General features: G+C 41.6%; 1 protein-coding gene across 2 annotated transcripts in view; it reads right to left on the reverse strand.

Moving 5' to 3' along the window:
• Window positions 1–11,519, reverse strand: part of SEL1L (SEL1L adaptor subunit of ERAD E3 ubiquitin ligase) — a 34,096-nt gene extending 22,577 nt beyond the window's left edge. For both annotated transcript variants that reach the window (XM_037394022.1, XM_037394021.1), the window contains exons 1-3: window positions 11,387–11,519; window positions 4,090–4,127; window positions 3,521–3,743 (exon numbers count right to left, since the gene is read on the reverse strand). In XM_037394022.1, the coding sequence (XP_037249919.1) occupies window positions 3,521–3,743; window positions 4,090–4,127; window positions 11,387–11,459 (334 nt within the window). In that variant the 5' untranslated portion in view covers window positions 11,460–11,519. The remainder of the gene's footprint in view (window positions 1–3,520; window positions 3,744–4,089; window positions 4,128–11,386) is intronic.
• Between the last annotated feature and the right edge of the window lie 4,667 nt (window positions 11,520–16,186).

Here is a 16,186-nt window from a genome sequence, read left to right on the forward strand (position 1 = left end):
TACTACATACAGGAAAGCACTCTTATGTTGGCTTTAATTCCTATGAACTGCATTTAATAAAAGTTTTCAGTAAAATTTCAGATTTACAAAAGCCTGGAAAGCAATTATTTTTCTAAATAGCACCTGAAAAAATACTGTTCTTATTTTTAATTAGGAAACGAAACAGAAAGTATGTGGTTTCTAAATTTCCTTTGTTCTAAGCAAAGAAAACATTTTTGTTTAGATTGGAGGCAGCAAATCTCAGTTATATTTTTATTGCCTACCAAAATAAACAACCCTTCCTTTCACTTGCTCTTCCCTGCACACCCTTCCTCATGCAAAAACTATCCTTGAAGAGCATAACGGTGCATATATTCATTTTAGCCCCAGGGTTAGACACAGTCATGACAGAACTGCTCACATCACCAAATGCGACACAAAGTACTTGAATATCAGCAGGGAGTACACTTAGAACATACAACTATAAGGAAAGACTTAATGAAATCATTACGACTCCAGTCATATTCTATTGTTGCAAATACTTATATTGAAAACTTTATTTCACTTTGCCAATATATTTGGTACATTCAAAGTTATTTTGAACAGCACGATTTATCATTTCTCATGCACCAGAACATCAAAATTTACTGATTCCAATATTGCAACATTTTTAAATAAAATCAATCTTCTATGAAGACTAAGAATTATCATTGCTTTTTGAAAATGAATTTATTTCAAATACCCTTTTATAAAGGTTTTTCTCTGCCACTAAGCTAAATCCACCCGTTGTTTTCCGCTTCGTTTGAAGACATTAGCATAGTCATGCAATTGAGAATGTCAATTATACAGTGTTTTTTCAAGTTAAGTTTGTAATTCTTGTGGTTATAGATAAAGTTAGTTCTTTTTTCTAGGGTCTATAATTGTAAGGCTGGAGATCATACTAATTAAAAAAATTTCATGTTGATTTTTTGAAGCATAATGAAGTCTCCAGGATTAGTTAGCCTGTTCAAATTGCTCTTCATAATTTGATTTCTTGGCAGATGTTCCACCACACCACTCCAAGTTAATTATCCCGTAACACACAAGGAAAAATGTTATTTTCAGAAACTGAATTAAAAAATAATGTGCCCAGATGCAATTAGCCCAGAATCCCTTCAGATGCCTGTTAATCAGAGTAACGTACAAGCTCACGCTAAGGTACATACAACTACAACTGACGAGACCTCTTATCGCTGTCATTTGAACAAACTCCAGGTCCAGGAGTTTAACACCACTTGAGAAGTTCAAGTTTTAATTGTATTGTTTAGTACTCGTCTCCTGTATTGAAAGCAATTGGACACAAACCATTTACACGCTGCTCTGCACGACAGTTAGCTGTACGCTAAAGCTAGGAAATTACTCTGCCCCAGTCCTCCCTCTTGCCTTTTTAAAATTCTAAATTCACCTACAATGCTGTCTCCCCGCCACACACACCAGACAGAAACAAATACTAACCCCTGAAGCAACACAGCAATATGATCACAGGATAAAATGCTCACCAGTTATTTTATCATGTACCTAAAGAGTAATAAATACAAACTGAGGCAAATATTTTACTCTAAGGATAAACGGCTTTTTGTCAAACTGAGCACGCAAGTAGCAATTTACCTGTTTTAGTATGTCTAAACAAAGTATATAGTATTTTATTATTGTATTTCATTCTTATTTACTTATATCTCATCTCATACTTTACCCTGCAGGACACCCATATACAAACTGCTTATAAGAACTGGTTACATTCCTGTAAGACCCCTCCAAACAGGAAAACAAACACAGCAGGTATTTCCAACTCTGTATAAACTCACGGGCAGTTTTCAGCAAAAACTGTTAGTATGGAACTTTATTGTTACAAAAACATACAACACAAAAGATAAATAACTAAAACAACCCATTTTACCACACAAGACCTCCTGACTAATCAGAAGAGACCAGGACAACTTCTTTCTTAGACGGTAAAAATCCTTAGTAGTACTAATTTTAGTAACTTAAGATTAATTTTTTTTTTCTGCTCAATATCCTGCAAAACACATGTGGAAACCTGAAGAATATTATTTTTTCCATGCAATCTCATGACCATACACAGGAGCCAAACTGTGTTTAGAAAAGCTTTAATCTCCTTAATGCAGTCCTGTCATCAGTAGCTCATTCAAGTGCTATAACATCTGTACCAGAAGTAGATTCCTGTCCTGCTTAAAGAGTTTGCCAGTAAAGCTGTCCTTAGTACTTTTCCTTCAGAATTGCTTTTTAGAAAAAAAACAGCAATCATTCCATTTACATCACTTATTTGCTTCATAAGAGGTTCCAAAAACTGCACCAGACTTAAAATTTATGGTTTTTGAAAGTCACTTGCAGTACTTTGACAGGTGCAGCACAAAACCTTAGCTGCCAAGCAGCAAGCCATCTGGTTACACCTTTTTGATGCGAGTTTAAAAGTATCCTAAAGTTTACTTTTGAAATAGACTGCACTGACTAAATACGGTGCTTAGCTCACTGTTTTGTGGCAGCAAGCTGTTTAATGGATTTTGTATACCCTTTTCCTGTACAACACCACACCTATCAACAGCAATAGTTAATCCCATTACTCAGTTTTTACAAACTGTATACTAGTTCTGCATTAATAAGGAAGGCTTATTAGAAAACCCTGAAAGTTAGTATATAACAGAGCTCATTTCGTAACATCTGCTTTTTTTTTTTCACATTCAAATCTGAGTTTAGAAGATAGACAAATACGAATATTACCCAAGTAACTATATTTTTTCAGTAAAGTTGAAGATTTACTTTTTATGGACAAGTGAAAAGGAAAAGTCTTTGCTGCACAGGCTAGGGTACTCAACTGTGCCATCTAGTTATCATCTACTACTAACTGCAGTCAAAAAAAAAAAATCATACTAAATTTATATTTTTATTAATAGTAGTAAAAAGGAAATACTAGAACTTCCTGGGAATTTAGGCACAAGGACATAAAGTTTACCTACGTTTAAAAACTTTCTGAAGTTTATGCGCAATTTAGTTGCTCTAAGGCTCCCAATGCTGTCCTAGGAAGCCTGTCTTTGCATCACAGTTTGTTCCTTCTCTGCCAACTGACTCTCCAGGCAAACAGCCAGTAGGCTAGAAGACTGAGGCAATTTCTTCTTCTACGGTTGGTACACATACACACAGCATGGTATGTGCACTTGAGCCCTTTTTTAACAACTCAGGGCTTTCTCCACTCGACAGTTAAAGCTTTCCAACAAGATGGAAACCACGAGAATTATGGAAAACCCTTGCAAATGATCTAAAAAACCCCACTCAGATTGCAATCACAATATATTTGCAAACGTTTTGATGTTACTTTCTAATGGAAAAGGCAGCAACTACCATTCCATTTGAGAAGGGTTAAGACACTAGTTATTTCATATGTTCAAAATTACTATTTGTGTTCATCCACGTGCCAAAGCTACTCAGACGCATCTTTCTTGCCACTTATTCAAAAGTCTGTGAGCAGTTATCTGTGAGCAGTTACCTGGACTCTGTATTTCTGCTTCTTCCAAATCCTTATTTAATAGATTTGACATTTCTAGAGAGTTCAACTCTTCCAGCGAATTCCCTTTTTCCTCCTCTTGACCGTGAAAGTTCTCTTCATTCTCTGACTGAGAGTCAGATTTCCCTGATTCAAGGAAGATCTGACCTGCTACCACTCGAGTTCCTGTGGAATGGTCCTTTACCTGGTCCTCTGCAGATAAAGTCTGAAGGAAAGCAGCCACATAATTTAGAAGATTAGAAACTGAACAGCAGCAGCTGCCAAACCCCATGTTACTTTTAAAGACATAATGACTTACCACACAGTTTCAACAGTAGCATCAAAAGTAAGCTGAGCTACCTCTACCAGCTCTCACTGACTCTATCCCTTTCAGTTCTTTAAAACTGTACTTCAAAGATACAACATTAATTCTTCTGATGTACAGAAGAAATCAATGAGACAGCAAGAGCTACAGAACAGTTTAAAACAGGAATCAAATCATAGTTCTGAATTTCAGACCTTTGTTCTCACTCCACAAGAAAACCAGAATGACTAAAAACTTATTTCCTTACCTTTGACTCCAGTGATTCATCTTGATTTCCCTCTTCATCTAGAAGAGATATTTTAAGTCAGTAAAAAGCTTCTCCATGAGTAATTTTCCCAAAACTAAAAATAAGTTCAGCTACAATATTGTACCATGGTTCTGAAATATTCCAGTGTACTAAGTTGACTAATGCATTTCAGAAAGACCTTCCTGACAGGAAGAATCAAACGTTTCAGAGATGATCTTCCTCTTCCTTAAATTATGCCAACACAACTGTGAGCCCAATAGTGGAAAAAAGTGTGGATTTTTTTTTTTAAAAAGCTAAATCAATCCTCTAGATTACTACACAGTCTGAAAGCGTTCCAGTCCAACTACACTGCTCAAGTGAAAAGGGCCTACGGAAACTAAGGTTTTTCATCACCACATCAGCTTTAATATAAACAGCTTCAGTAGCAATCAGAAAATGACATTAACACCACTCCACTCACAATTAAATGTTCTTTATAGATTGCCAATTCATTCTGCCTGAACAGCATATTGAAACCTTGATATAAAGGTCTCTTTGGAACCATGAGAAACTGGTTTGTCTTTAAGATACTGTTCAAGAGCTTCAAGCCTTGTTTAACTGCCACCTTTCTTATCCAAATGGGCTATATTTGATTAGAAAGACTGGAAAGAGAAGAAATGGTAAAGAACAAAGGCTATTAGGCAGAAAGCTAAAGAAATAGAAGTGAAAAGGAGGGAGAAGATAGTAAAAAAGCTTATTCATTACAGTTTTACCATTGTTTTGCAGAATTGTGTCTCTTATTTTCTTTGTTCCTGTAACTTAAATGAGCTGCTCACTGTGCTTCAAACAACTTGGTTTGTACTGTCACCTCAGCTGAAAGCCTCTAAAATTATCGCAGCCAAAATGTGACTGTTCTCAGTCATCAGTATCTGATACCACCTCATTTAGGCAAACACTCCGAGCCCCATTTGTAAGAAGATGCTACAGGCCTCCGCCTCTCCAGTACACAATTCACTTAAACGGAAATAAAAGCTCAAAATGTAAACAGATGACTAAGCAAAGCTGCCACTAACTCCTACATTTTAGAAATCTCCCCACCCCTTCTGACACTCTGTGGTGTGTAATGCCCTATTGCAGTGGTAAGGTGTTGGCAGGCTGGAGACCTGCACTGTGACTAGTACCTGAAGTGCTAGAAGTGAGCGCCCTGTACATGAGATACACCATTCAGTGTGTTGTGGTTAGCTATTAAAGGCTACCTGCACAACTACTGAACGCCAACAGAGCTCTCCAAAACTTTACAGAACTCCACTGACTTTCAGTAAGTGTTTGGCCACAAACAAAACTGGCATAATTTTCACCCCCACTCAAGTAGAAGTGTCTGACCAGAGATAAATAATCTCTGAAGTGTCAAACTACAAATACGACACTTTATTAGTTCATGTTTTGAAGACTATTATTATAACAGAGCAACTGCGGCTATTTGCAATGAAAGGGCTAATCTTGGAAGCCAGATTCCAGAAAGCGATTTCATGTTGTTATTTGAAGTATAACCTTTGATTAGAACAAGTAAAAGGATGAGGCTCAACTTCTAAGCTGTAACAGCATAATATTTTTTTTAAAAAAATCATTAAAAAAATGCTAAGACTTATAAGTGAAGCTGCAAAACTAAGGTGACAAGAAGTTTGACAGTGCGGGTGAGACAAATAGATGATAGTCTGTTGAGATACTGAAGAGGATGTAAAGCTCAAAAAATGTGACTGCCAGCAGAAACAGGCTTAAAGAGGATCTGGAACAGTTGACACGGGTAAGCAGCTGTACCCTGCAGGTCCAAAAATGAAAGCATGTAGCGCCCTTCAGAAAAAACTAGTGGCAACAGCAAAGAACACTCCAGATGAAAAAGACTCTGCAAGCAGCAAACAAGAGAGCATAAGAACAAGCACCAATTTGGAAAAAAACACTGAAAGAGGCATAAGGAAAAAACAAGGCTAGCTGCATTTTTGGTAGAGACTACCGTGCTTCTCAGCTTGAGAAATCTAACAGATAAGGCTAATTCTCCTGTCATAAGAAGTTCTACCACTGAACTTCAACACTTCAGATCACCATGTAACAGTTGGCTTTTAAATACAGTAAAAGTACATATGCATTTAGGATACTTGCTAGTCATTTCTATTTTGAAACTATGAGACAAATGTGAATGTACCCTATTTCCCACAAATTACATTCTACTATCGTAAATAATTTTGATCTAAAACCGAATGCCACCCCTACAACTTCAAACTCCAGAGCAGATTCAGACATGCTTCCGGGGTGAGGGAAAACCAAGACAGGGTTAACCTACCCAGCAGCTTATATGCTGCTATGAATATGTACAAAGCACTTACAGAGTACCTGTTACTGTAGTAACAAACATAAAGTTATTTTTAACAGCTATACCAGCTAGGGTGTCTGCTCAAAACCAGCCTATATGCCTGACAGCACCAGACCATTCTAGCTTTTTGGTAAAGGCCCGAGTAACTGATTTCAATTTGTGAAAAGTTGACTTCACAATAAAAGACCACACAAGGTCAAATGTAAATAGGGTATACTATCTATGCACACTTATGAAAGAACAATTTTATTGTAACTTCATATGCAAAAGGTTTACTAAATTGAAAGTCAAGAGATGTCCCAGCAAGGTAAGGTAGAGCTGATTAAAGCGTTTGCTTTTCTTCCTTGTAAGTAAATAAATCTATTTCATTTCTATTGCATCATGTAAATTCTCTCTGAAGGAACCAGCTTTGTTACTAAGAAGTTGTACTTGAAGAATAGCTTTCAAAACAGTGGTTCCAAAATAGGACTAATGCAACAACAAAATACTAGCTTAAATGTTCTCAGTTGTGGGACTTCCTTCTAAATTAGTCAGCTGAGGTTGCAGTGATGACTGATAACGTGATCAGAGGAGGGATCATTTACAGCCTTGTTATTTCAGAGAACTGCTGACTAATATGCCCCCGCTACTTGCAGAAGTGTGTCTACCTCTAAGAAACAGTTAATAAAACTATTCTGAAAGTGTTAATGAAAGACCGATGGAAGGTCACAGTATGACCCAAGAATGACTTATTAGTCAAGGCTCAACTACTGAACAAAGTCACAGATGTTATGTTTGTGCACCTGCTTGAGAGATTAAAGCTGATAGTTTAGTTTGTTTTTCCACTGTTAAATTAAAAAAAGTTACTGACTTTTTTTTTTCCAATTTGGGTCTGTTACCAAGGCTGCCTAATTCTGTAAACCTCTTCTGAAACTGACAACTGGAAATTAATCCCACCATTTGTTAAACAAATTAGGAAGATGCAATGATATATTAAAAGGAAGAAGCAGGCAAAAATACTTGTGGCTGAAACAGGCACTGCTGTACAGAATGCTTCACTTACAAACAGTGCTGAGCTGCAGACACTGCTGGGTGCTCTCGTGCCCAGCTAAGACTCTACAGCACTTCACAGAGCTAAATACTTGTTTCAACCATCCACCAGTTCATATATAATTAAAATCTGCTTCAAAACACATTCATTTTTCCTCAATTAGAAAGACCATTTTTCAATCAGTCTATTTAAATATAGCAAAAGTACGCTGACAGCCTATGCTAGACAAAAAGATCCTACCGTATGCTGGATAAAGAACCTACCATTTTGTGAGAATTCCCATTTTCAAGAGAGCACTCTGGAGAGAGGGGCAGAAATTGGAAGAGCTATGCGGTGTGATTCAGCGAGAACAATGTCAGCAAACACTTCCGAAGTTTTTCTGTATTAGAACAAATCAACTGACAGCCTATAAAGCTAAATACTGTTACTACCAGACAAGAAATACTATTAGTTTCAAAGTTAGAACGGTCACTCACCTTCGGGAAATAGCCAGCCAAAAATTCAGTATGTGCAAGCAGTTGGCAATCTCCCAAAGCTCTGATGAATGACCTATCTGATCACAGTAGTCAGTTTCCTTCCAGTTTTTGCCAAGCCCTTCAAGCTTCAAACACTATCACAGCAAAGCAACTAGTAAGAGTTTGCACGCTCCAGAGCGGTGATCTCTGAAGTGGGGTGCGTACATCCCAGGGGGCATGCTGGCAAACCCACTGGGGGTGCAGGAAAAAAATACTTTTTGTACCGTTAATAAGTAAAACTCTTCTTAATACAGGGTTTATTTCATCTTTATCTCATTCTTTTTTTCATTTCTGTTTTTGTGCACATTTTATGATGTACATAACATGTTAGTACAGTGGTACAGAATGTATATTTTTTACAAGTTAAACATTGAAGATGCATGCTCAATTTTTTTTTTTTTTACTGAGGGGATGCATGAACTGAAGAGGTTTGCCAATGACTGCTTTAAAGCAAGCATCTGAGATTTTCCGTGGTACCTTTAGTTATTCCTTTCAATATTCTTTTTGCACAAGTGACTGCTTAGACTTTGAAAGAGAATGCAAACCCTGTTTATCCTGTTCTTGCAGGAAAAAAGGAAATCTTAAGAAAAAAAAAATCATCTCAGATTGCTTCTCATCAAGTTTTCAACTGTTAAATTTGGCACAAAACCAGACTCCATAGCACAGATTCTATTCCTATTTACATGAACCTCTAAAACCTGCAGTGAGTTACACAAAATCCACAAAGTTGCACCTATACAGCAAGACTAGTTTCAAAGTATCCTTGGCAGCAAGCAAATCACTCCCAGCTATGATCTGTGCAGCACACTCATTTTAGCACAACTACAAGTCTAAGATATAGGTCAGCCCTTGCCCCGAATACAAATCATTTTTCCAGTCTCCTTGCAATTGCTAACTATTTACAAAACTTACTCTCCCACAGTTCCTCTGTAGGAATTGAGAATCCCTATCAGGCAACAAGTTTGGGGAATGTTTTTCAGTTAGGTAAATAAAATCAGAAGGGTCAGGGAAAGCAATTAAGCTCACTTTTGAGAGAACAGGGACGTAAGTTTCCTGTAAGTATATCACTGTGCTCGCTGGTCCTACCAGTTGATGAGACAGTATGGAAATCTGTGCCTGTCACTGAAGTTTGCCACAGAAGGTGCAGGATAGAGGAAGAATCACTTCCTCTCTTCGGGCAGAATGACCGAATTTCTACCTTTTAGTCTGCAAAGTAGGGAATAAAAAAATCGCAGGAATCAAATAACACTGGCAGTCAAAAAAAAAAAAAAAAAAAAAAAAAAGCAGAAGATATTTTCCAGTGTTCTTAATGAATGATCAAAAGAAGCAGAGGGCCACTGCTGCTGTGATAAGCAGAAACAGGCAGCTTTGGCTGGCACACACACAGAGTTACCATTTCTTAGCTGCTTTAGCCAAATACCCATGGACTCCATAATATTCCTTCCCCAGCCCCCAGTGTTCAACTTCTTAATAATCTGTATTAATATTATACCTTTAAAAAAATAGCAACCATTTCTTTAGGCCTGTGTTTTCTTGCATTCACCTCAACTTTTCAATAAATTGATTCAAGCAAAGTTTATGACTACAGAGTTAGGGTTTAAAGCTATAGTTAAAAGACTCATTACTAAAAAAAATATATATCCGCATTAAAAACATCTTCTGAAGTCATGAAATGTAATGCTTGCACCATTTTTACTCATCCTTCTTAAAACCCCTCCCTTCAATGTACTCACATTCCAGATGACTGTTTCCAGATCAGACATTAGGAATGAACAAATATTCAAGGAAGCATTTTACATGCAGTCTCTAGGCTTGCACCAGACTCTAATGAGTCCTACTGCTACTGTAGGAAATCAAAACATCAATGAAGTGATGACAGCTTATTCTATTTCAGAGTGATTCTTGACAAAAATTGGAGCAAGGTAGGTCTTCCTATTATAATCTGCTGCCAAAACCTGGTCTCCAAATACCCTCTCCTAATTAGTTCTGGGTATTAACGAAGAGTTTTACCTCACAGTAGCAATATAAAGTTTGCCAACAGCTCCTAATCCTTCATGTACTGCACCATGTGCTTTCTTGGGTCTACTATGTGTATCAGTTCAACTGACTCTAAACATACAGTTTTCAAAGGCTGAATTAGGCTATCAGAACTTCACAGTCACAAACACAACCGTGACAGTGGACAAGCAGTCAGGGCGTCAGAGCTGCACGCTAGCACAGCCATAGATGTGTGCTGGAACAGCTCTTAATGTTGTCACCCAACTTCCACATGAACAACAGATAGTTCATCTGACATGAACAGTCTCATCACACCTTAGCTTTTTGCTCTACATACACTGTCAGCGAGAACATACTATTCAAAGTCTGGGTACATCTCTCTGGATCCGCAAAACTTCTATCTTCTCTACACCTTGGGAAGTGCCCTGCTGGCTTATGCCACCACCTACAAAGTGCATATAACTGTGCCTGGTATCTCATCTGAACTCCAGTAACATCTTGAAATTTCAACTTCCTACTGCGTACATGAAAATGAACCTCAAACCACAGAACTCACCTCTAGAGAAAATGTAAAGTTACCTTCCTGAAATATCACTGCCAGCCTAAAAGCACATCCCCAGTAGCACTGGAGAGGGCTGCTGACTATTAAAGGAGCGCTCGCTGGCTTTAGAAACACTATATAAATAAATGCAGTGCACATCCCCCCCTCCCACCCGCGGTGCGAAGAAGCGTGTGGGAGGTAGAAACCCCTGGAAAGGAAGTAGATGACAACACATGAGAAGCACACTAGCCCCAAGCTGCTTAAGAAGAAGCAGGGGGAAAAAAAAACCGAAAAAAAAAAAGAAAAAACTATTTAGTAGGGCCATAATGCAATCCCTAGAAATGCTCTATGTATATTTGTGTGAGAAAACCGTCCTAGCAACGCTAACATCAGCGCCACCGGCTCCCCGGCAAGAAGACGCGTAATAGGGAGGGGGAAATACCTCACCGGGGTTCTGAGCAGAGCAAGCGTTACCGAGCAGGCTCCAACCAGCTGCTCGGAGGCAGGAGCCAGATGGAAAAATGCGTTGGCCCCCACCGGGCCTACCGAGCAGCCCCCGGTGCGGCAGGGCCGGCGGGCAGGGAGAGCAACGGCCCCGCCGCCCCCGGCCCCGCCGCCACGCAGCTGACAGGCGCCCAGCTGCCCCCTCCCGCCGCCGGCCCGGCGCTGCTCCCAGCCCCCCGAAGCCCCAGCAAGGCCACAGGCTGCCCTCCCCCGCCGCCGCCTCCGCGCCCCGGTGCGGACCCCCGGCGGCAGCGGCCCGCACCCCCTCCCCCGCAGCAGGCCACAGAAGGGGGGGAGGGGGCGAGGCCGCCGCAGAGCCCAGGCCCAGCGAGGCGCGGGGGAGGGGCAGCCCCGGTACTAACCGGCCGCCGTCAGCCCTCCGGCCCAGAGCGCCGCCAGGCACAGCACCAGCCCCAGGCGCGCCCGCCGCCCCATCCCGCCGGGCTCCTCAGGGGCCGCCGCCACCGCCGCCGAGGGGCCCCGACTCCGGCTGCCTCGCCCCGCCCCCCGCGCCGCCGCCACCAATCCGCTGGGCCGCGCTGCCGGCCAACGACCGACTGCTGGCGGCGGCGCACGCAGCCCCCCAGAGAACGACTAGTTCTACATGGCCCGCTCCGATTGGCCCGCCGAGGGGGGTATGGCGCATCCGTCACGCCCTCGTGTTGGCCAATGGCCTTCAGCGAACAGCCGGCGACGCGGACACGCCCTTCCGAAACGACGCCTCCTATTGGCTGATGGGGCCGTTCCTACAGCACCCACAGTGCCTTGCGGGAAGCGCCGGCGCACAGGCCTCGCTGGGAGCCGGGGCGGGGCAGGGCCTACATCACCCACAAGCCCTTGGGCCGTGCCGGTAGTGGCCGTTCCGTTCAGTGCCGTTCCGCCCGCAGGCCGGGCCGTGAGGGGCCGGGGCTGGTCGGAGCTCTGCGCTCGGCCCCGAGCTGGGCGCTGGTGCCTGGCTGCAGCGCCAGCCTTCCTGTCGGAAGCGTTGAGGCCGGCTGTGGAGCGGGGTGGCGGTTCCCTGCGGTGGGGCCCGTGCCGCTGCCACCGAGGGGCGGGCGGCCTATCGGTGGCCGCTTGTAGCGGTTGGAAGTGGGGGGCAGTAGTGAGGGGTGGTGGGGGCGTCATCCCCCGAAGCGCGGCTGTTGCGTGCCGCGGGGAGCCGGGGAGGGGAGGCCCGGGCTGGCGGGCGGTGGCCCCAGGCCCTCTGCTCGGGGTGGGGACTGGGACGGTGTCTCCTCGCCACAGGTTCGGCAGTACAGAGCCGGGCTAAGCCAGAGCCGTACCGCTAGTCTTTGTGAATTTAATTAATCACCTTCCAAATAAAAAAACCCTAGATAATATTGCAGACTGAGTTTGTTGCAGTTAATTTGATGTACACTGTACTTCTTAAGAGTGCGATAAATTTATTGCTGCCTTTCTGTTAGTGTGCAGTGGCCATAAAATTCCTATTGCTTTCCTTAATCAGTTTCGCATTTTCTCCTATGAAGCTTTAGACAGAGGCCAAGGTGGCTTTGCTGTGTTCCTCCTCTATGCCAGAATGTAGTGGCCTTTGATGCACCAGTCCAAGTGAGCAGACAAATAGTAAGGACTCAGACTGCATTCTTTGTGTTTTAGGTACACTTAGATTTAGTTACTGAAAGTGTTACCTGAATTTTCAAGAGGTTTTTGAATTGGACTTGTTTAAATACTTGTATGGCATCATTAGTCATTCCCAAGGTAGGAGAATGGAAGTGTGTAAGTTTTGAGTAGTTCAGCGATATGCATAATTTTCTGAGTATTTCTCATACTCTTGCTTGTCTTCTGTCTCAATAGTTTGATCATGTAACTTTCTGCTTTAGAGCAGGACTGCTTTTTACTTTGATTGTGGAAATGTTCTTGCCTGACTTTTTTTTTTAATGTAAAACTGCAGAACCAGAGAGGTATGAAGCTTGGTACATTCTGAGGAGCAATTTCCCAAGAATCATCCTTGCAGAATATTCTCAAAATTTTTTTGGCTTGCTTTTAAAAAAAAAAAAGGGACAGGCTTCAACCACTTCTGGGGGAAGACTTCTGTCCCAAAATAACACTGGCTTTCTGACAGATATTTTTTTTGACAGAAAGGACATGTACTTTTATTTTATGAGTGCAAAATATACAGTTTTAGACAGGCTACTTTTCATAGCTTTCTAATAATTTTTTTTACTTTGTTTTAGTATGTGTTTCTGGACACTTATTTCTGAGAAAACAATTAGAAGGTGATTAATATTCCTAAATCTCCAGTGTTTGTGGCTGAAGGAGGGTTATAATTCTAGCAAGGCCCACATGCAAAGTAAGAGACTTAGCAGAAATGTTAATTAAGTAACCTGAGGGAGCACAGGTGAAAATTACCAAGCTTAATATCACCTGATCGGTGACAATTAGGTGCCCAATCACAGGGAACGAGGGAGAGAGGAAAGAATATTCTTCTGTTTTATGTTAGAAAATAAGTTGTTGGCATGGCTTTCATGAGAAATTTAGTCAGGAGGAACCAGAAGGATGTAGCTTTAAGACCTGTCAGCCAGTCAAGACCAGTTACAAATTGTAGAGGTTAATTAGCCAACATCATGAACTACCAGCAGTGACCTAAAGCAAATGCAGATAGCCCAGTCCTGTTTCTCCTCTCTAGCTGGTAGGGGTTGAAGCTCATTAGTGCAAACATCAGCTCTTGCTCTCTAGCTTCCCAAATACACAGATCTTTCCAGTACCAGTGTGGGCTCCAATATCCCTGCCGAGGCCCTTGCCCTTTACCCAGTATGCAGTGCCTCCCCTGCTTACCAGGTAGTTTGACTTGATGTTCGGTAGTGAAACAGATGCACACACATGCACTGCTCTCATGCATCCCTCAAATATTAGCTCACCAGGTGGTGATCTCATGTCCATGCATGGACCTTGTGCTACCTGGTTACTGACTCAATCCTGGAGTCTTTCCTGGCTAGTGCAGCTTAAGGTTTAAGGCTAGCAAAGTATGTGTCTGTGTGCACACAATTCAATTCCCTAGGGAAATATAAACAGCCTGTTTTCTTTAACTGCTGACTTATGGGCCCTGTGAGCCACAGTCCCTGCCCCAGTTGCTGGCACTTGGACACCAGCAGCACACACCCCACTCCCAGTGGTGCATGATCCCTGCCCCAGCTGCTGGCACCCACATCTCTGTTGTGTTCTGGTCTCTCTGTTGCTGGCAGCCATATCCACAGGCCTGGTGACCCGTCGTCTGTTCTCCAGCTGCTGGCAATTGGACATTGCGGCACTTGCATAGGATAGAGTGAGATTACAAAGGCAAAGTCAATAATAGGATTTAATAAGATCAGATACACTCTGTTGATCAGGCTTAGGTCTCAGACAAATGTCCCATGTTTGTTCCTGTGCTATCCATCCTTATCCCTTACTTTCCTTGCCTTTGTCACATAAAGATCCCATCATTTTTACATAACGCCACAAGTTCTTTCTAATATTCCATGGTTTTGGTACACTCCCACAAACTCCTTCAACTATCCCATCACGCTCACAAAAATCTTCATCTCCCCCTACCCAGATTATGCCTGAGTAGTTCCTTTTAACAGCCCCTCAATCTGACTGAAGAGTTAGAGTTCTGGTCTTTGTCTGCCTTATAACCTGCTCATTAGCATTTGTGTGTCTGTTTGCTTTATTGCTTTATCACTTTCCTTGTTCCTTGTTATTTCTATTACACTGAATAGTCCTTAACTAGATAGATGCTCTTACACTCCACATAGTCTTACTGTGGCATAGGGACTAATACCCTTGTTTGTTTAAGGTGGTGGAATCGTGCTGCTTTTTGTATTGGTTCTGGTTTTACCTCTGCCATTGAGTTACTGCTATCACTTGCTTTTTTTTACTGCTCATCTTCTCAAGGGAAAAACTCCAGTTATCTTCAGTGAGATTTCCTACAGGATTTAATGAAACCTGAGTATTACAAGCTTACCAGAGTTGTAATGTTACATTCCCAGGGGCGTGAGTTACTTGCTTGTATAGATTTCTTAGGTCTGAATTGTGCTAAGAGCTTCAGCTCTCTGCCTAGTGTTGAAACATTTCAGCAAGGGCAGTTGGTGTGCTTGCACTAAAAATAATGTTATCCGGCAGGCGGTGTGCTCAAGGTCCTGTCTTTAGATGAAAATGAGTAGCAAACACAATGAATTTGCAGTGTGTTACAGCTTATCTAGAGGTAAACTGTAGTGATGTCAGGCTGATCTGTGTACAAGTATAGTGAAAAAATAGTATTTATAATTTTTAAAAACATTTTAATTATTGAAGTAATGCTGCATAAAATCAGTAGAATTCTGTTCTAACCCCTGAATTTCAGAAGCTGGGCAAAAAGAGGAAAATAGTTTTGTTATAGAAAAATCATAATCTAAGATTTAAGGGTCTATAATTGGAAATCACAAGAGCTAGTCTGTTCCTTTTCTGTACTGCTGCACATGCATGTGAATTTAGGTATATTAGAATGTCTTGGACATGATTTCCTGAGTTGCAGTGCAGATGTGGAAGGAAATTAAAACTAATGCTTTCTGCAGCCTAAAAATTTCATATATGTGGCACTTGCACTTATGGATGTAGTGGTGTCAGTTATATTAATGGCAATTTCTAGAATAACTTGAATTACTTTAAAGTAAGAAAAGCTCAAAGGGACTGAAAGCCTTCAAGGTAAAATAGAACAAGATAACTAGTACAGCATGGAGAGTTCAGGGGTAAGTAACCTGGATGCGATGTTTGACTTTCCAGCTTGTGAGCCCTGGTTCTTGAAACATTCTGTGCTGACTGCAGCCCCAGGACCAAAGCAAGAGCTCTGGTCCATGATCAGGTGGGCGGGCAAAGATGTATGCAGGATGTTCATTAGGGGAACAGGGTTGGGTATTAACTGGGAAACATCCCCAGAACTGTAATTCTGGGAGGAGTGCAAAGCCAGACGAAGGCGAGTACATCTCTGAGAACATGGTGTTTTGCCATTTTGGCTGTCCCTTAGCTTTCTGTGAACTCTTGGGTATCTAATTTGTGTTTACATCGTGGCAACTGTAATTTACGCTGCTTTTTCAGACTTAGCTCGTAAGTATCTTTACTATTCATGGTACTTTGCTTAGAAAATTTGAGTCATTCAACTGGAAGAACAGAAAACAATCACAAGGTTTAAA

This window comes from Falco rusticolus, chromosome 7 (assembly GCF_015220075.1).
Source record: "Falco rusticolus isolate bFalRus1 chromosome 7, bFalRus1.pri, whole genome shotgun sequence".
Lineage (NCBI taxonomy): Eukaryota > Metazoa > Chordata > Aves > Falconiformes > Falconidae > Falco > Falco rusticolus.